Consider the following 20,887-nt stretch of genomic DNA (forward strand, 5'->3'; position numbering starts at 1 on the left):
ACAAAATACAGACTTAAGTAGTTTGCTTAGCTAATATTATTTTATTTTTATAAAAAATAAATAAGCTGGAAGCAATCCCGGATATCTTTATTTGTCATAGACCAATACATTTATTTCAGTATATCTTAGAAATATATTTACGGGCATTTTTGTATATTTTAAAACACACAAAATTTATATATATCAAAAAACATACAATATATTTTTGTCCCATATAGGGTAATACACACCAATGGCCCCTGGTGCTATAGTATAACTGACCTGATGAGCTACACCACTGTACACATCCTGAGGAACTTCACAAGGCATTAGGTTCACCGAAGTAGCACCAATCACATCCCGCCCGAGAGCAGCATAGTGCTGGAGGCCGTTACAAGAGCCATCCTAAAAGAGAGAAATAATGAGGATATGTTTGATTATGTGTGATTATTCTCATAAACAAAGACCAGAAAAACAAACAAGACATACAAGGTCACAAATTTTATCTTAATTTAAAGTCCATCAAGGATATGTAAACTACCACTTGAATATGATTAAAAAGCAATAACACTTGTGAAAGAAAAAGTGCAGTTATTGAAGTAAAGCATCTAGCCATCTGGCAATTGCAAATGAGTGAGTTTTAATGGATTTGCAAATAAAAAAGACATGTGCAATGAGTCTGATGGCATTGAAAAGTTCTTATGCTTATAAATCTGTAGCGGCACAGACAATACAATCACATGTGGGTCCTTCTTCAACTATGGTGACATTTACGTTGAAGCGGTTGATTTTAATTCAAACTAACAGAGTTTATTAAACTTCTTTCTTTTTGTTATATTAAGGTCACATTCAAACTATCTTTTAAACTTTATTTCATGCCTTTATAATTTATTTTTTAAACTTTTCCAAAGCTTATGTATAGATTTTTTTGTTATACCCATGTACCAGACCCATAATTTTAATCTTAAACTATAAAATAAGAATTATTAAATTCCTAACAGTTAAATAAATAAAACTTTTCAATATGTATTGTGTGAAAATGGGTTTTCATTTTTTACACAAATTACAGTTGCCCCACAGTTGTGGTGTCATTTCCATCACAACCAACAATTTTGCCCTAATAAAGTTTTCAAAAGTTACATGTAAACCAAGTGACAAAAGTATCAGTGAAGAGCATGCTTGAGATAAAATATGATGAAGAAAATAAAGAAAAATAAAAGGTAATCATCATTTGTGAACAGGATATTTTTGTTATTTGCAAGTAAACTGTAATTTTTGCAAAGAAAAAATATCCAAAATGTGTGAAAATTTTATTTGTGTTTATTTAGAATACATAAAATGCTAACTATGAAATACCAAGACAAAGGAGTCATTTCATTCTAACAATTTTTAAAATGTCATTTCCACCACAGAATGCTATCAAATACAACACATCATGTGAGATGTGGTGGAAATTACATTTCTTGGTTTAGAAAAAATGATTTGGTTCTTTGAGGGAGCTAAAGAGTGCCATAGTTGAAGAAACAAACACACATGTAACGGCATCCATTCAGTAGCCAGCAGAGACAGTACCTGATGAACAGGGAAATAGGAGATGAAGTTGGTGTGGTCAGGTGACCGAGAGGCATTTGCTATCTCCATACAACAAGCCAGTGCCTGCCACGGCTCATCTGCATTCATCCACCATTTCCGACCCTGCAAAATAGAGCTGTGACTCTTTGGGAACAAGGAATTTTAATAAAACCCAAAACATAAAAATATTGCTCAGTTACCACTGTGCCTGTGGTATATTTGACTTGGAACAGAGATAACACAAAATCAATTATATCTTAGTAAATGTAGAAAATCTAAATACACAGTATGAATATTGTAGGTACTGTAAGCAGATGGCACAAGGTACCAGATGTACAGAAATAAATACATCAAGTATGAACTATATTTTAATAATGCAAATGGTAGGGATGCACTATTGTAGAAATTTTGGCAAATACAATAGCCAATAATCGTTCATGTTTTGGCTAATATGAACAACTGATACGCTGGACGATATTTTTAAATCTATACTCTTTTGTCTGTTACTTGTTTTGTGTTCATAATAAAGCTCTAATCTAGAATAGCACAGGCTGAAATCGGGTTTGAAAAAGCTAAATTGGAAAAAAATAAGACTCATATACTCTGGTTCCAAAATTGGCCAATTCAGACCTAAGCTGATTTAAAAAAAATACTCTAACACTGAACGATACTTTTAATGCTTACATCAAGAGGATGGTCTGCCGAGTCGAGAATATCCTCCATGATACTCTCTGCATACTCCAGTCTTCCAGCTAGTGAGCTACACTTCTTCAACCCAGTAAGATTCACCAGGTGGATCTTCAACCAATCAAGACCTTTAGGACCAAGAGGTCTTCCCTCAGCAAACAGCAGCAAAGCCCTCGTCACATCACTTCCCAAATGGTTAAAATAAGGCGGCCGGGGGTACGTACGGCCACGGAAGTCCATATTGTGAGGGAACCAGAAGATCATGTCCCTCACGTGGTTGGCGATGGACAGCTTATAAAGAGCGTCCATTCGGAGACTGTGCATCTCTGCAACCTTCTTCTTGGCTTTAATGCCCTCATGTTTCATATAGGCCTTCTCCACTTGAGTATATATAGGGTCATGAGGGTTAAAACGTGGAATTTCGGGAGCTTCGGACAAGGGCGGAGGGATGCAGAGCTTGTCGCTCCCCTTGTCGTTGAAGATAGAGATGATAATGTCCAACAGTGGCTTATTGATCTTCCAAGCGCAGTTGCCCACCTGATTGAGGGAGTCCAGCACGGCGTGGAGATCCTCATCTCGGCTCTTCTCCAGAAGGAGTTGGTGCTGGATGGCTCCATCGGTTGCACGCATTAGCTTGGTGGGCATCAGGAGGTAAGCACCGCTTTTAGGAGATGTCCAAGGCACAGGCGGACAAAGCATAGGCATGACGTAGGAGTCAAAAGTCAGTTTTGTTTCCATCGCCTCCCTCTGAATTTGGGTCACAATAGGGTGCAGCTTAATAAAGCCAATCTAATGAAAATGTAGAGGAGGAGTGTAGAGGAGAATCAAGAATTGACCTTTATTGCCTGCCGTCAAATGGACATTAAACATGGGCAACTAAATCTTGCATGCTATGACAGATCTACATTAATAGCCATCTCCCTTCATTGGCCTGCAGCAGCCCTGTAACCCAACTTAAATAAACCAGAGATGATGTATGCTGTGTGCTACTTGTAAAGTGTTTATGGATCACAAAAGACGTAACTGTGTTTGACAGTAAGATCAAAAACTTCTATTCACAGAGAAAGAGAAAGCAAAGATACACATGCTAATAGCTTGTCTAAACAGGGACCATGTTTACATGCACTAAACGATTTATTCCAGGGTTTTTGCAGAAAGCTGTGTTCTCAAATGTCATGTAAACGAGAATGCCATTGTCCTTACGCAGTTTAGGGGATTAAAAGAATGCGGGTTAACACAGCCAGGTTTCTCCCGAAGAACATGGCTTATGTGGCCATGTAAACGCATAAGCAAAGTTCTTAGAGGTTTTTGAAGAGTGTGCATGTGCGTGCAACAGACCGGAAAACTAATGTCATAGGATGGAGCCATACATCATATTACCAGTCAACACTGTGGAAAGAATTCAAAAATTTTGGGGAGTACAGTTGGAAAAGGGAAAAAGCACATACACTATAAAATATACCCATTTAAACACACTAATTTAAAATATCGACTAATGTCCCTCATGTCTGCTTATATGCAATGAAGTACAGTGGGGGAATCCCAGAGCTTTATGTAAAAGGGAAACCCCACTATTGCAGCAGAATCCTGCTGCAGGTCATAATGAAAAGTTAAAGGATTAGTTCACCCAAAAATAAAAATTCCGCCATTGTTTACTCACCCCTGTGCATTTTGGACCAGTGCCAGTTCATAGCATACGGGGTTACCGGCCACGATGCCAAATATAGAAACCAAGCGATTGACAGAATGTTCCGTTGCTCTTCACAGCTGCTTAGGACAAAAAAAAATTCTAATTAACATAGAAAAGATAACTTTTATTGCATGTCGTTTGGCGTCTGAGTAGGAAACGGTGTGACTGTAGCTACATTCAGCCTGATTTCTCTGTTTGATGGAGGACTCCACTGAAATGCATCTATTCTTCCACTACAAACTCTTCAGACATGTTTGTAAGTTCTGTTCTCCGGTTTGTGGGCAGCTATGTTGTGTTTTCTGTTATTAATGTCGCTGGTGGTCCTGTTTAAACGAAACAAAACGAGTTTTCGATGGAATGCCCCATCTTGTGCGTGCTGCGTAACTACTGTTTCTCTGGTGCAAAGAGCTCTAAAGTTCACGTGCAGACTCATGAACGTGCACAGGAGAATAACTGTCAGTGAACATTTTTACTAAATAATACATTAGATTTCGGTTTGTTTCGCACCAAGCCTTATCGTATGCTTTCATAACAATCATGAGTGTCATGGAATAATTTATTAGACTTCTGAATTCCTTTTGAAGCTTGAAGAGGTGATATCACTGAGAACAAAAATTTTTCACAACTTCTCCCTTTGTGTTAACAAAAAGAAAGAAAGTCATATGGGGTTATAACAACACAGGGGTGAGTCAACAATGACTGAATTTTCATTTTTGGATGAACTATCCCTTTAAGGATACAAACACAGTAACAACTCTAAATATCTGGGAATAAAGCGAAGCAACAGAAAATAAACTAGCGTGTCTTCCTTGGATCCCATATTTGTTATTTACTCAAGCGTTGCAGGGAAATTTTGTTGCTGTGGAGAAAGCTGCTTTCTGACTGAGCCACAGAGAAAGCCAATAACACGGTGTATGTAAATGCATACGCCGATTTTGAGTCTTAAGCAGCTTTTTCGCAACAGATTTATAATAATGTTAGCTTGACAAAGCCAACATACTGTTATTCTATAAACTTTGTTTAGGTTTTTTTTTTTTTAATCCCTAAACAAAGACCTACATTTCTGACTGTAACTTCTCCTAGAGCTTTCAAGCTACATCCACCAAATTTGGTACAGACCTTCAGACTGTTCTGGAATAGTGTGCTGTCTCTTCAAAATGATCAGACATACGGTTTTCACACAGCGAACTATCAAAATTCTGAAAAAGCCCATAGATTTGCATTGACGGAATGTTCAAATGGGCAAATGAAATGCTGGTTAATTCAAACTCCAACTGTCAAAAATTCAAATGTAAACAAACCCACTTAAGACTTTTAATCAGCTTTAAGTTGCTCTTTCTCTCTCTCTGACAGTCTGTCTGAACAGCTAGATATCTAGCTGTTTGTCTTACCGTATTGGCTGTTAACCATCAAAGGAGGCCTCTGTCAGAGAGCACGGCCATGCCTAGAAACAGGCCAGCGAAGTTAGGAATGAGACTCAGGGGACAAAATGGAAAACCCCTCCTGATCTTTTCTCTCTTTCTCGCCCCAACCCCCTTTGCAATCCCATGGCAGTTAATCAACTGGGCAATTAAGCAGACAGTAAAAAAAGAGATTAGTTTTGAAGCAATTCGTCTTCCTCCGCTGGCCCCGCGATCACTTGCACAGGAAACATTATTCCATAATTCATGAAAACGTGCATGCCCCTGAGAGGTTTCGGAGGGGCAGGAGGTGGGGGATGGAAGGTTTATGACAACTTTTAATGGACAGTCTTGGTTTCAAATGAAGGCTTTCTGGCCAAGGAAAGACTTTACCATGTGAGCAATAACAAGCTTGTCTTGGGAACATTGTGAAACAGCTGCTACGAGAAGACTGATTCCTCTTATCTCCTGTTTAGGGATGATGACAAAATTACTCAAAATAAATTTCCAAAGTTTGCTGATCTTGTAATACAACTGCCACAACAAGGTGATCAATCCCTCTCATATTCAGTTACGGTCAAGCAGGAAGTTAGCTGTCTGGCTAGTCTACGGCACTTACCTTCCGACTGCTACGGAACGTGTACATGTGGTAGAGGACAGGAATGAGCTTCTCCTCTTGAGTGGGGTTCAGGATGTTGCTCTGGACTTTGAGCTCACGCACCATTAGGTCAGTCAGAAAGCACCCAAGCTGTACCATCAGGACCAGTGGCCAAGGGGTGTCGTCGCTTAAAAGAGATGGGCCGCTACTCCTTTCCATCTCCAGACTCGCCCAACACTCCCGTGGCAACATGTCACTGGTCTGCAAAGAAGCAGGAAATGATGTAAGAGCAAATGCATTTTACACCAAAACGGATATTTGATACTAGAGCATACAGAAGGGCTTTGAGAAACACTGTAAAAACTGTGAGCAGCAACCAAATTTCTATCAGTCATTAAGGTAAACTTGAAACTGCATTCGCCACATGCTTCCATAATTGAGCAAATAAAGAGTGAAACAAGACATTCAATAGCCGCTTTTCCACTATTCCATATCAACTGCTCAGCCGGGGGGCAATAGCTCAGACCTCGTGCCACGAGACCAAAATCGGCCTGCATATCCACCATTGGGCCAATAGCCTGCACCTGGTGCCAACATCACATACCATGCTCATTTCACAAGCAAGAGGGAAACTCAAGCTGAGGTATCAGACTCTGGAGACCAGCTAGCTTGAAATGAACACAGATTTGTACTGTGCCTGCAATTGTTTCCGAACCTGTACCATTGTGCACTGGACACACAACTTGTTAAGTTTGGCAACAATATACTTATCACGTTTTCGTTTGGTAGATGCCGTCGATCTGACGTTGCAAATTTTTCTCAGCCCAAATATTCAGAAGAGCCCTGATTTCATCTACTGACCAGTATTGACGATTTCCCATTCTCCATTGAACTGTTGAGGTAAGCTGGTAGCTAGACATGAAAGATTGGGAAATGAATATCGTGGTGCTGACCCTCTGACCTGCCTCAGCTAAACTCCACCTTTGACAATGACCCCACCTCAATCCCAAGTTGGCTTTCTTTGGCTCAAGGATAATTGCCGAGGAAGCCCCGATGAGGCACGATGAAGCCACGGAAGTGACAGTGGGAACACAACTGGCCCTGGCATGCACAAGTACGGCCTCATTTGGACAGATAGTGGAAACACGGCTAATGAAATTAGGGTGGGACTTGATTTTATCCATCGGGAATTGATTGGATAGTGAAAACTGGTAAGAGTGCTTGGTGTATTAATAATGTAAATAGAGCTCAATTTGACTTATGTCTACTTCAAAAATGTTTCATCACAATATGAGCCACAGAATAAAACAAGCGGTCATTTTCATATCAAGTCTGGCAAAAGTAAAGCTTGTACCTTGGTATCGTTTGCCAGGAGTTCAGCATATGAGCTGTAGATGTTCCCGAGCTTCTCGATCATCTGACTGTGGCTCTTCTGCCGGATGCAGTACATATTATGGACTCTGGTTCCCATCTCTTCTGCCATGACGAGTAAAGATTCCCCACTGGGTGACAGTTTGGCTACACTCTAAACAAGACAACCCATCAGAAGCAAAGGAGAGATACAGCCGCCATACAGCTGCACAACAGAGCTCAAATCACTTAACCACTAAATGTATTAAACACTTGAATACTTATCGTATAATAACTGTAATTTGATGAAGAGTACCACTTTAAAGTCTATCACTAGTGAAAAGTCCAAGAAAATTTTCAATATTTGTGCACCTTTAATATCACATGTTTGTTTCAGGTTCAGTTCAGTAGGTACCTGAAGCATGATGTTCACATACTCCTGATCATCCAGAATACAAAGGTAAGGGTATATGCAGGTACTCCAGGCCCTCTGGCTGTTGTTGGCTAATATCTGTTTCTTCTCTTTCAATGCCTGAAAGAGAGCTTTCTCCCAGTTTGCCCGCTGGGTTGCTAGTAAATCTCTCTATGAAAATATAAACATACATATTACTTTATTTGAGAGCGCATAACACATGCAAGACTATTAAGCTAAAAAAAAATCTGATTGAAATGCTTGCAATAAAGTCTTAAGCTTTGCGTCATATAGATTTGCACAAGAGTTTGAAAAAAAGAGACTGATTACAATGTGCAGATTCTTTATGCACTTAGAAGTGATATTCAGCATACAGAAAATTTTAGTTAAGACAAAAACTCAGATATACATGGAAGAGACTTATCGACTTGTTTAGGGCTTGTCATTTTATCGTGTCACACCTGGTTGGGACACATTGTTTTATGCAAAAACTGCAAAGTCTTGCCACAAATCAGCATACATTTACTTAAGTACCACAAATACTACCATGATGTATACTATTAATCATACTTCACAAAATGTACTTAATTTAAGTAATACATAAATTACATAAAATATTATATTAAATGAGAATCTTTTTTTTTGGGGGGGGGGGGGGGGGATATGACTAGTTTCTTGACAGTTTTCATGAGATTCAACCAGCTACTGTTTATGGCCTGTTCAATACATTACACACACAGATTCTCCTCTTATGCTACCTATGGCTTCAGGAGTACCGGAGACTTTTTTTTTTTTTTGGTGTACAGTAAAAGAACACAGGCAGCTAAGGCAGGGAAGTAAATGCCAGCCTAGAAAGAATTTGGATTGTGGGAATATGCCTACTTGCAAATGCATGAGTTGAAAACTTTCACAAATGTCTGTGCTGACATTTTGTGTCAATTTGAATCCTAACAAAATATCATGCTTTAACTATTACAGGGAAAATCTGGGCATCTCCACAAGTATACATTATGTGTTTTTGAAAGGCCTCTTTATATTAGTTTCCCATGTTTGAGGATTCCCGCTGTGTTTATATCAGTTATGCTAGACATCCCAAATATTAATACTGGCCTACAAACTAACATAAATAATGTTGTATGGGTAGTTGTCCAGTACCAGTTGCAAAACATTTAGGTTAAATTTCTATGAACGCATATATTTCAGGTGCAATGACTGGTCACCATAATGTATTTGCAGGCACTAGCTCATTTCAAATAGACCTGCAGCGTGACAAATACATTTTTAAATGTAAAAATAATTAATGTAGTCTCAAAATGAATATGCAGTCATAAAACTAAGAATAAGCTAAATGTTAATGCACACACAAAAAAGTTTTAGACGGAGAACAGCATGTCAAAACCACAGGATATATCAACTTTCCAAAACTATTTCATGTCAGCTACCCATATGCTTTAATAACAGTCTTAATTATTAAATGAAATCCTTCATAAAAATTAGATAACTTGAAAAACAGACCGTTTGATTGATTCTCATTAATGTTAGATTCATCTTGGTTTCATACCATTTTAGCCATGTGTTCTGTGACAGGCTTCATGGCCTCCACTGAGTCGATGGTTATGGTATTGGCCATCTCCATATTCAGCTGAAGATTGAACCGATCCCGCAGTTCTGTCAGGCTGAAGTCCAGTTTAGGATATGTGGCACCTTGCCTCTAAAACACACAAGATGGGAGGGTAGGAGGTACAACAACAAGGAATTAAGGCATTATTTTTTAGTATAGTTGAACATACTAACAACACTCAAGCAGTGAACTGGCATATACTGTAAATATATATATATATATATATATATATATATATATATATATATATATATATATATATATATATAAACTGTTTAACACAAGTAACATAATTCCAATTAGCCAATTCCTGTGGCCAACATAATTCATTCAAATTAGCCAATTCCTGTGGCTAAAATTGGCATATATAAATTTCCAGGTGGTACACGCTCAAATTGACAGCACATCCTATTACAGAAACTGAGCAGTGCAAGCTTATTCATTATGCACGATGCATGTCCCGGGCATAATAAACACGGGAGCGTATTTACTTTACGGAGAATGGAGACTTCACCTGCAAGTGGTGAGCCAGGAGTGGGAGAGATATAGGCAAGCTGCCATATCTCTTCGCATCACATGAAAGTGCTCACTCCCCGTAATCTGAACCAGTGTCAAAAGCAAAAGTGCTTGAGAGAGACCAAGTGTGTGCACGACAGAGCGACCAAACGAAAGCCAGAGAAAATAAGTTTTGAGATTTTCAACTTCAGCAATCTATTTGTTTTAGATCTGTATGAATAGTGTCTGATAATGCATTGGTAATATACACTTAATGTTATCTTGCCAATAAAGCTTGATATGAATTAAACCTGCCCATTTGATCCTATTACTAAAAAAGTCCAAAAAGATTTAGCCAAACTTTTAATTACAGCAAATCCACTGAGAAAACTGTGAATAATCGATTCACAGCCCTATAGAGAGAGAGAGAGAGAGAGAGAGAGAGAGAGAGAGAGAGAGAGAGAGAGAGAGAGAGAGAGTGTATATAAGCCTACATTTCAGACCGTAAAGATTTTTTTTTTTTTTTTTTTTGCATTGTGACATTATTTTCAGGACAATTCTTAAAAATCTCCATGACTGTTCAAAGCCTGAAAATCACATTTTTAAAATTCCCTGATTTTTCCATTTTTCCATGACTATTGCTACCCTGTGGATGGTTATTTTGACAAAGGGTAGATTGCTATTAACATTTTTACTGACTGTAAAACATTATAGCACAATAATGCTTTAAAGCTTCCTGGCAGAACCAGTGTTTGTTTGTGTGTGTGTGTGTGTGTGTGTGTGTGTGTATGTGTGGTGATAAGTCAGCTCAAGAAGATCTGTTAAATAATGAGCGCAGAGAATCACAACTCAGCCAGGGGCTCAATGTTGATTATTACTGGCTCTTTATAACTGGATGTGAAAGCTGAGAGGGTTTAAATCTCGTTTGCACAAACGATCATTCATTTGCATGAAGCAAAGAAGCTAATTACGAAAAAGACAATTTACTTCTACCTTTCACACTTTGTGCACTTTGTTATGAGACCTGATCGAACATCGACGCTGCATTTTAAGCCCCAATTTAACATGATTATGGTACATTTAATGGGATAGATCACCCAAAAATGAAAATTCTGTCATCGTATACTCGCCTTCATGCTAAAAAACTTCTTGTGTTAACGAGCTTTACTCATAGTACTCATGAACTGCTAAACAGACGTTAAGCTTCTCACTGAAAGTGTACTTAAATTTTGTATCGTATGCCTTCAGGAGATTAGAAATATGACGCAACAGTTGCATGAACTATTTACATGACACTTTTGGGTCCTTTTTGAACTTTAAAGTGAGTTCCTATCAACTGCCATTGCACTGAAAAGATGGACCAGAATATTCATTAAATCTCCTTTTGTGTTCCAAAGAAGAAAGTCATATGGGTTTGACAAGAACAGTCCTGAACTGGACTGTTCAACCTCAGTTGATTTTAATTGGCCATATGTGGAAGTTACGAGACACAATAAACACATTTAGAATTTGACATTTGGATGTTATCCTAGCTATGGTTCGTGGCTGGCAGCCTAATGGGTGGCTGCATAAAATACGAACTGTAAATACGGCATATATTACAGCAACAGCCTGCTGAGTGGATCAGAGAATACGCTAAAGTGGGCTGTGTGCTGACATGTAGTCATTTATTATTTGAAGGGAGGCGTTGGAGGTCGGCAGAGACATCTGCGAATTATCACCAAACATATCATGAAAGGGCTGGAAAAGTTCGGCCTTAATGTCTCCTTTTGTTTTCCAAGGAATAAAGAAAGTCACAGGTTTGGAGCAACATAAGGGCTAGTAAATTATGACAGAATCTTCATTTTTGACCAAACTATCCCTTTAACATTGAATTCATGCATATGTGTATACCAGCTATTTTACTATGTTTTCAAAAAAGGTTCATCCTGTCTTATTTATAATGTATTACTTTTTTGAGTATAATTTTTTAAAATATAAATTGTGAAAAACTTGATGCCAGCACGGATGACAGACTAATTAATGAGCTATTAATAATTGTATTTTTTGGTTAGCATCCATTAAGTTCCAAATATGATAAGGTACCTTTCATTTGTGAGCTATTTAATTAACTGTATTATACAAATTTCAGGCTTTACTACATATTTAATACATGAAACATTTTGGGTTGAATTTCAAGCTAAAATAACTACTTTGTGAAACATACCATTACCATGATATAAAATTACTTATACTGTGGATCTAAGATTTTGGTCACACTGTAAACCCAATATACCGCATATGAAAATTTCCGCCTGCACAATGCTACATTTTATTACCACATAAATGCCTGATGGGCATCACTAGTACTTTGACCAGTTAGTGAGAGTACCATTACATCAACTGATTTGTGCAGAGAGTTGTGGTATTTTCAGAACGCCACATGACCCAGTTACTCTGTACTTTCCAGGAAACTTTCCATTGTTAAAAAAAAAAAAAGGTGGTAGAAGGCAGTGTGGGAAACAAATGGGCTTATTTGCACCTGCAGTAATGAACCAGCTGGGAAAAAGGGGGATGACAGGGAATTAGTGGAGGTGTAGTCTGGCCTGATAACAACACTCAGAGTGGCCAAAAATAGTGCGGGTACCTCCTTCTAGACGAATTATGTAGCAAATGATAGCAGATGACATGCTAGAGAAACTCTGCATTTTGACACATGGGCAGGTTCAGGCAGGTCTATTAATGCTGTCCATGAAGACAGGTGTATATAGTCTTATGAAGCACATCTTGTTTTGTTGTACCAGCCTTCGTCAGAATGTTGTTTCAGTAACGCTATTGGCCCATTTTACAACCAGTTTGATTACTAATAAATAGGACGAATACCAGTGTTCATATATGACAGAAATTACATTCCATAACAAAAAATGGTGAAGAGGAATCAGGTATTTTTTGGGTGTAAAAATATTGAAGGTCAAAGTGTCAGGTTGTTAAAATATGTAGAACATCTACAGCTCTAGTAAAGTAACAAAATGCAGAGTTTAAAATTAATATAATTATGGACATATAAAAACAGGAGGAGAGGACAAAATAGAATAGAACAGGACAGGAAAGGACAGAATAGAATAGAGGATGTGACATGCAACGTGTAAGCAGCAGATTGCCCTTTGTTGCCGGATGACTGTATAGACGGTCTTTATCTGCTAGCATGATTACTGAATGCATTTGGGCTGAAATTAATCGGCAATCGATAATCTTAATTGTTCAAATTATTAACGATGTATAATAGATAGTCGATTATTCATTAACATCCCTAGACAGGCCATAACAGTCTAGGACAGGACAAAACAAAAAACAGAGTAGGAAAAAAAAATAGAATAGAACAGCACAGGACAGGACAAGGGCTCGGTTTCCCAATTCGATTCTGATTCACAACCTCTCGATTGTATAAATACATGTATTTGTTATTTTTTATAAAGCAACAAATACATGTATTCAATCAATAAATAAGATATTATATTTCATATATTATTTTCTGTTACATGATTATTGTTTAATTGCATAATATGTACTATTTACAAGAATTTACATTGATTTATTGAACACGTGCTATAACCGTTACTCTCTCTTTAACAAAACCAGCATTTCTGTAAAGAGCGTTTGTAAATGAGCGCATGTTAACGAGAGACTCAAATGGCTTTATCACATCTGTGACATAAATGATTAGAATTAAATGTTTATTTTTTGTTGTTTTTGATCAATAACTGACAGCAGAGAACAGAAACAGTTTTAAAAGAGACATTATTCAATGACAAAACGGATTTCGTCTTTGGACACACATTACACGGAACAACTTTTACTCTCAACGCGAAGTGAAAGGATCTCGCTGCTGAATCCTCCACCACTATCCTACACAATCACTGGTGAGTGAAATCTAAATATTTACCAGCCAGTTGCCAAATACATAATTTTTTAGTCAAATGGGGTGAAATTTGGTTGCAATTGCGAGTGATTTTCTCTCATTGTAGTGGAGGGTTGCGCAAAGAGTAAAAGACAGATCTTGGTATTTAAGAATGGATATCGAGATTTTTTCAAATGAAGATCGCGATGCATCAGAAAATCTTTAATTTTACCCAACCCTAAACAGGACAAAATATAAACGCACAGAATAGAACAGAATAGAGTAGGACAAAATAGAAAAGGACAGGACAGATAAGATTAGGACAGTACAGAATAGAATAAAATAGGACAGGACAAAATAGAATAGGATAGGAAAGGAAAGGACAGGACCGAATAGAAAGAACAGAAAAGAATACAAATTGAGGAGAATAGCATAGAGCAGAACAGAATTAAAGAGCACAGAACAGAACACAATGGATGAGAATAGAATGGTACCTCAGCATAGAACTGTTCCACCAGTGGCAGCGAACAGAGTGGCTGATCTTTGGATACATGGGGTTGGTAGTCGGGCTGCACCATTCGCACAGCTCTCAGAACCAGGTCTCTCTCGTCCTGCTTAAACACACAATCTCTGAACAAATCATCCACCGACAGACCGTCCACCGCCATCTGCTGAAGACACCTTTGTGGAACAGAAGAAAGAGATTTTTGTCAGCAACAATATAAAATGTATTGTCAACTTTGCACAAGAGAAGGGGTAGATACACCTTAACCATGTCTTCTAGTGGTGGGTATTTAACCTTCACAGAAAATACTTATGTATAATTCTGCATCTTAAAGTCTCATCCACTCAAGCTTATTTTTAATTGCAGGCTGAATTCCCAGAATAGGCAAATAGTGCAAATCATTAATTTGTAAAAACAAAATATTTTGATAATACAAAGGCAGGGAGGAAACCTTATAATGAGACACCTTGTACAACTGGCAGGGTGTTGGAGCAGAATATCAAATATTTGCATTGACTCACAGCACCTTCGAACAGAACACTCTACTCCTTCAAATAGTCAGTGTCAGATAGGTCACTGTCATAAGTCCAAGAATTACAAGACGGAAAAAGTGTGAATAAAGTCAGAGTCCCACACAACTGACCGGCTCCATGTCACAAAGAAATGTGGTTGTCGCTCACAAAACTTTGCAATGTGTACGTGGCTGATTTTGTAATGATAAGCCTGACTGAATAGACCTCGGCACTGCATACTCTCGCTCTACTGCAACCCACAGAGCTATTTTACATTGCCAGGAGGCCGCAGGACAGACTGGGTTATTCCAAATGCTTGTCTGAGAATGCAATGATGCCTCAATTGTTTCCAAAGCAACAGGCTCCTCTGGGAAAGACTGTGATCAAAGACTGTGAGTCATCAGTGCCCTCTAGTGGGCACATAATGAGCTGATGAATTTATAGAGGGCCTTGAAAAAGAAGACATACCTTTACCCTTTCAATCTTGGGCGTGACAGAGAAACAATCACATCATTACCTCCTGGGGGTTACATTCAATACTGCCTTTAAATTTTAAACCCTAAGCTGCATTATTGTGCTAAAAATAAACTAGATGCAGAGCGATGCATTTAGTAGAACGCAGGTATCGAGAAGTACTTTGAAAAGTTGATGATGTTCTTTACGCGACACAGCTTAAAAAAAGAATAATAATAATTGCCGCAACCACCCAACAGTCAAAGACGTCTATCTAACACAATAACACATTCGGTGTGAACGGCCCTTCATTTACACAACCCATGGCATAAAAGAGGTGTATTTTCAATGTTGCTTCAGCTGAACAATCGACATATCCAGTTTTCCTGACCAACCACTGGGCTTAATGGTCAAAGACGTTCTTCTAGAGCATGTTTACATAGAAAAACCATGGCAGAAAAAAAAAACCCCGCAGATGGACACAATAACATGTTAACACTGTAAACTACTCTTAATTTTCACAACCCATGGTGTAAGAAAGGCATATTTTAAATGTTGTGTCGGCTGAACAATCGACTTACAGTTTAACAATGCAAAGCACTGAAATGCTGTCCGCCTATCTTTCACAGCCTTGTTTTCTTTCAAGTAAAATAAAGGTGAAATGTGTCTTTTTTGGGATGTTAAATACTTTCTCCTCTCCCAAACTTGATGTGCAGAGAGTGTGTGTAGTTGGTTTTCCAAGATTATTCTGATTGCCGCAGATTTTTTTTTGGTTGCGGTCTCTGTAACAAGCAATGTAAAAGCTACCGAAACTTGCAATCCAGACGGAGAACAACCACCATTTTAAGTGTTAGTTGGAGTAAAAATTAGTTCAGACTCAACTTGTGCAGTTGTCGGCTGTCATAACAACTCAAAGTAGTTAAAGATGTCAACATAATTAACCAGGGGCCATCGCTTCATGACATCTACACACTGACGGTTGAGGCACTGTCAAAAGACGGTCATCGTGACTCTGCAAAGTATCGGCACTTTTGAGCCACATGTTTTTTTTTTTTATTTTGGACATTTTTGCAAATTTAACACACTAAACATCACATTATCCACCAAAAACAAACACTGATGCAAGTGAAAACACTGGAGACAGGACAATGAAAACAGGCTGCCGTTATGAATCGTGGAACAGTTTCACGTTCAGGAAAAAGGTGGATACAAAAAGCTAACATAGAAAGCAAGGTCTGGAAACACTAGGGCTGGGTATCGCCTGGCACCTCACGATACAATACGTATTGCAATCCACGTCACGATTCGATATATTGCGATACATTACAATATCATAATTTGATTCGATTCCGAATCAATTCCAATTTCAACTCCATTTAATTTGGGTATATTTCGGTTATATACTGATGTCTGATGAAGAGCATGTAGCTGGAAACATCACGTTTTTATCTCTTGGTGAGCTCATGAAATTAATTTTGGAAGTAACAGTGTGCCAACTTTGTGTGTTTACATGATATGAATACACAAATAGTGTAATATAAATATCGATACATGGATCTCAAGTATCGATACAATATCATGAGAAAAAGTAGCACGAGTTATCAATATTTTTTCTTTTCTTTTTTTTTCTCCCCTTTTCTCCCCAATTTGGAATGCCCAATTCCCACTACTTAGTAGGTCCTCATGGTGTCATGGTTACTCACATCAATCAGGGTGGTGGAGGACAAGTCTCAGTTGCCTCCGTTTCTGAGACAGTCAATCCACACATCTTATCACGTGGCTCGTTGTGCATGACACCGCGGAGACTCTCAGCATGTGGAGGCTCATGCTACTCTCCGCGATCCATGCACAACTTAACACGCGCCCCATTGAGAGCAAGAACCACTAATCGCGACCACGAGGAGGTTACCCCATGTGACTTTACCCTCCCTAGCAACCGGGCCATTTGGTTGCTTAGGAGACCTGGCTGGAGTCACTCAGCACGCCCTGGATTCGAACTCGCGACTCCAGGCGTGGTAGTCAGCGTCAACTCGCTGAGCTACCCAGGCCCTCCCGATATATCGATATTGGATTGTATCGATACAGCCCTAGGAGACACACTTTTAAAAGCTGACGTTATGTTTTACCTGACACCGCATCTAAAGAAATGTGTCGCTCCTGTGTGAGATGCTGAAAAAACAGTTTAATGCGCCGTATCCAAAGACGTCCTTCTAGAGCATGTTTACGAAAAAAACACAGACGGACACAAAAACGTGCGCTGTAAACCGCTCTTAATATTCACAACCCATGGCATAAGCAAAGCATTATTTTAAAGTTGCGTCAGCTGAATAAACAACTTAAGCACTTATATACAACAGTGCATTGCTGATTCTGATTGCCGCTGCATTTTTTTTCTGGTTCTGGTCTCTATAAAAAGCAATGTAAAAACTACCAAAACAAGGAATCCAGATGGACAACAACCATTTTAAGTGTTCGTTGGAGTAAAATGAGTTCAGGCTCAACTTGTGCAGTTGTTGGCTGTCATAACTTAATGATATCAAGGTAACTTACCGCAGGCCATAGCTTCATGAGCTTCAAGTAATCTACCCACTCCTTAAACTTTGACTGAGGCACAGTCAAAAGATGGTCATAGAAACTCTGTAAAGTATCGGCACTATGGAGCCAGATGCTTTTTCAGCGATTTTTATACATTTAATATGCTAAACATCCCATTATCTTCTAAGAACATTTGCTAAAATTTTTGCAATTCCATTTAGTAACGCTTGTGGCTCAGAAATTACACACTACACCTTTAAATATAGTGTCGACCCTGACTAAGTTCCAAGGCGTAAGAAGGAAGGCGAATGTGGAAAAGGACAGATCTCTACGAAACCAAAAGGACACAATCGGAAATTTCGGATTGCAACGAAGGCTGCAACAGCCATGCCACATCAGAGCAAGAAGACAAAATGAAACTGGAGGAAGAGACAAAAAACAGGCTTCTATGGGGTTTGCAAAAAGAAGATTTCCACTGCAGAATAGTGTGTTTGTTATCAGCTTACAGTGATCGATCACCCAAACAGCTGTCACATGCCACCCTGCACCTGTACCTCTGTTCTGTCATTGGCAGACACCATATTGCATTAGCAGTCACATTCAGCATCTACCGACTTCACAGATTCACATATGGCCGGATACAATCAGGAGGATCTCTTTAAAGTCCTGTTACAGTGTGGTAACACAAGTTGCTAATGACAGGTAACAAATCTAAGGTGGAGACATGCATGTTTAGTCTGTTTCTTAAATTAGGAGGGGGATTTTCTTGGCCAATATCTGTGGGAGGAGAATTATTACTGCTAGCTGTTGAACTTCACTGAGACATCTATTTGATGTGTTTTCATCTGGACAATGTAATTTTTTTTTATATAAAACATGCCAAAATGCTCCCTTTGGGATATTAGAACGACATTCAACAAATGTTTTGTGATATTTATGATAGAAAATGTTGTTGAACCAATACCCTCTTTTTATTAGTTTTTAGAATTGTGAATCTAATGAAAAAACATGGCCATGTCACATTTCATTTCAAAATCAAAAGTTTTTTGTTTTGTTTTTTTTTACATAAAGAAAATTAAGCCTATTTTTAGCTTATGTCTATTAAAGGAATATTCTGTGTTCAACACAAGTTAAGCTCACCTCATTCTAACCTCATTCTATCAAGGAACTCCCCTTATAAATGCAAGGTGAGGTACAGGGAGGATGTATTCTCTACTAAATTCCTCCATGAGAAGAGCAGCACACAAAACAAATAGATGAGTTTATGCTCTTTAGATGAATGACCACAATTTGAATTTCAATTTTTGGACATGGTCAAGTCTGACTCAGAATAATCCTACAGTGCTATGTATGAATGAGTAAGCTTATGGAATATATACACAAGAATGCATATATATGAGAGTCATCATATCCGTGACAAATTTGAATTTGGATTCTAACAGGGAATCTAGACATTGATAAAAGCAGAATTAATCTTTGTTGTAGGTGACTAAATCGAATATTGCAACACTGACATCTAGAGACAAATTATGGAATTGTGTCAAAAACTATAAAATATTCGTATTATTATCAAATGTGTATTAACACTCAAAAATCAAATGTTTCTCTCATCATCGCACATATCTAGATGGTTCAAAGTCAATGTTAAAAATATTAATTGCACTACAAAAATAGCCTAAATTTCCTTTATGGAAAATATAATTTTATTTATAATAATTTCTGTTGATTTTTTTTTTTTTTTTCGCTTGGCTTTTTTGGGTTGAAAAATAAATAAATAAATCAACAGAAATTATTATAAATAAAATTATATTTTCCATAAAGGAAATTTAGGCTATTTTTGTAGTGGAATTAATATTTTTGTATTGTGACATTATTTTCATGACAATTACACATAGTGCCCCCTCCTCATTCCTTTTCTGTCAAAATGACGACACCATTTCGAATTGTTCATAAATGTTTTAACAAATTTGTGTTGTTTTTTTTTATGCAAATGTCATATTAACAACACCTTGCAAAGTCCACCACAGCACAAATTAAACTGCAATGAGATGTCCGGATTTTTTTCCCCAATTGTCTGGCAAAATGTATCATTCCTGGACATAAAAATTTTGGAAACTCTGATACAGACAGCCAAACACTATAAACACATGTGATGGAATAAAAAGCTTTTGGAGTAAATACGCATTGACAAGTGATGACTGACTGTCTGCAGGCCACAACTTAAACATGGTTGTGATTGGAACTCATTAAAGTGAACCTGTTGATCGAATATGGTTTGTCAGTGGGTACCTGTGAATGATCCATGATGAGCAGTCAGTCATGCGGCCCATACACTCTAGTGCAGCACTGTAAGATGTAATGTTGGGTTTCAGACCGGCTTCTTCAATCAGAATGAACAAACGACGAATGTGATTGATGGAACCCTGCACAGCACAGTTAGAAAAAAATCACTTAAAAATTTGTGTTACAGAACACTATGGAAAAATCAATTGGAAAATGTAGAACCTTATCAAAATTAAGCTTTACTAAGATTTTAAGCTCAACCAAAAATTTATTTAAGAAGTCAAGGCTAAAAATAAAATTCTAAGGGCTGTTCACACATAACGCGCCCTTTTGTTAAAGAAAAACATAAACTCAGTGCAACGAATGGAACAGAAAGCAGGTGTCTCGAGAAGTTTTTTTTTTTTTAAAGTTGAACTTGTTTTTACTTGACACAGCATCTTAAAAACACCTAACATACACAAAATACTTACAAAGAGCATTTTTATTACAACACATGCAGACTAGATGTTTACATTTTCTGAGGATAATGCTATGCATGTTGCTATGTAGTAGCTAGAATGCCCTGGGTGGTTCCTATGCCATCCTAGGTGGTTGCTTACTGGCCAAAGTCTCTATATGATATTCTGTTCCCTAGTTATGTCTCGGGTCCCTCCTTCAATGTAAGTCTATGGGATTTTTCGTCCATTATGCGGAGATTATGCAAAAAGTTTGATCACTAAGAAAAGTAATACCACACCTCTCTTTAACAAACCACATGACTTGAAGTAATTTTCATGTCAGTTGCACATATTGTGCAGAATAAATGAGAGGTGCAAAGACTTTAAAGGTGCGTCCCATTTTGTAGTATGTTTACACTGAAAATGCAACAAAAAGAAGTGTACTACGAGAACCTGGATGATGTCCTTTTTTAACCATCAA

General features: G+C 38.0%; 1 protein-coding gene across 3 annotated transcripts in view; it reads right to left on the reverse strand.

Moving 5' to 3' along the window:
• Positions 1–20,887, reverse strand: part of LOC127437967 (DNA-directed RNA polymerase, mitochondrial-like) — a 48,510-nt gene that overhangs the window by 25,138 nt on the left and 2,485 nt on the right. For all 3 annotated transcript variants that reach the window (XM_051693147.1, XM_051693148.1, XM_051693149.1), the window contains exons 4-12: positions 19,976–20,109; positions 14,176–14,362; positions 9,250–9,399; positions 7,692–7,859; positions 7,281–7,451; positions 5,948–6,187; positions 2,236–3,027; positions 1,552–1,674; positions 262–384 (exon numbers count right to left, since the gene is read on the reverse strand). In XM_051693147.1, the coding sequence (XP_051549107.1) occupies positions 262–384; positions 1,552–1,674; positions 2,236–3,027; positions 5,948–6,187; positions 7,281–7,451; positions 7,692–7,859; positions 9,250–9,399; positions 14,176–14,362; positions 19,976–20,109 (2,088 nt within the window). The remainder of the gene's footprint in view (positions 1–261; positions 385–1,551; positions 1,675–2,235; positions 3,028–5,947; positions 6,188–7,280; positions 7,452–7,691; positions 7,860–9,249; positions 9,400–14,175; positions 14,363–19,975; positions 20,110–20,887) is intronic.

Source organism: Myxocyprinus asiaticus, chromosome 49, assembly GCF_019703515.2.
Source record: "Myxocyprinus asiaticus isolate MX2 ecotype Aquarium Trade chromosome 49, UBuf_Myxa_2, whole genome shotgun sequence".
Lineage (NCBI taxonomy): Eukaryota > Metazoa > Chordata > Actinopteri > Cypriniformes > Catostomidae > Myxocyprinus > Myxocyprinus asiaticus.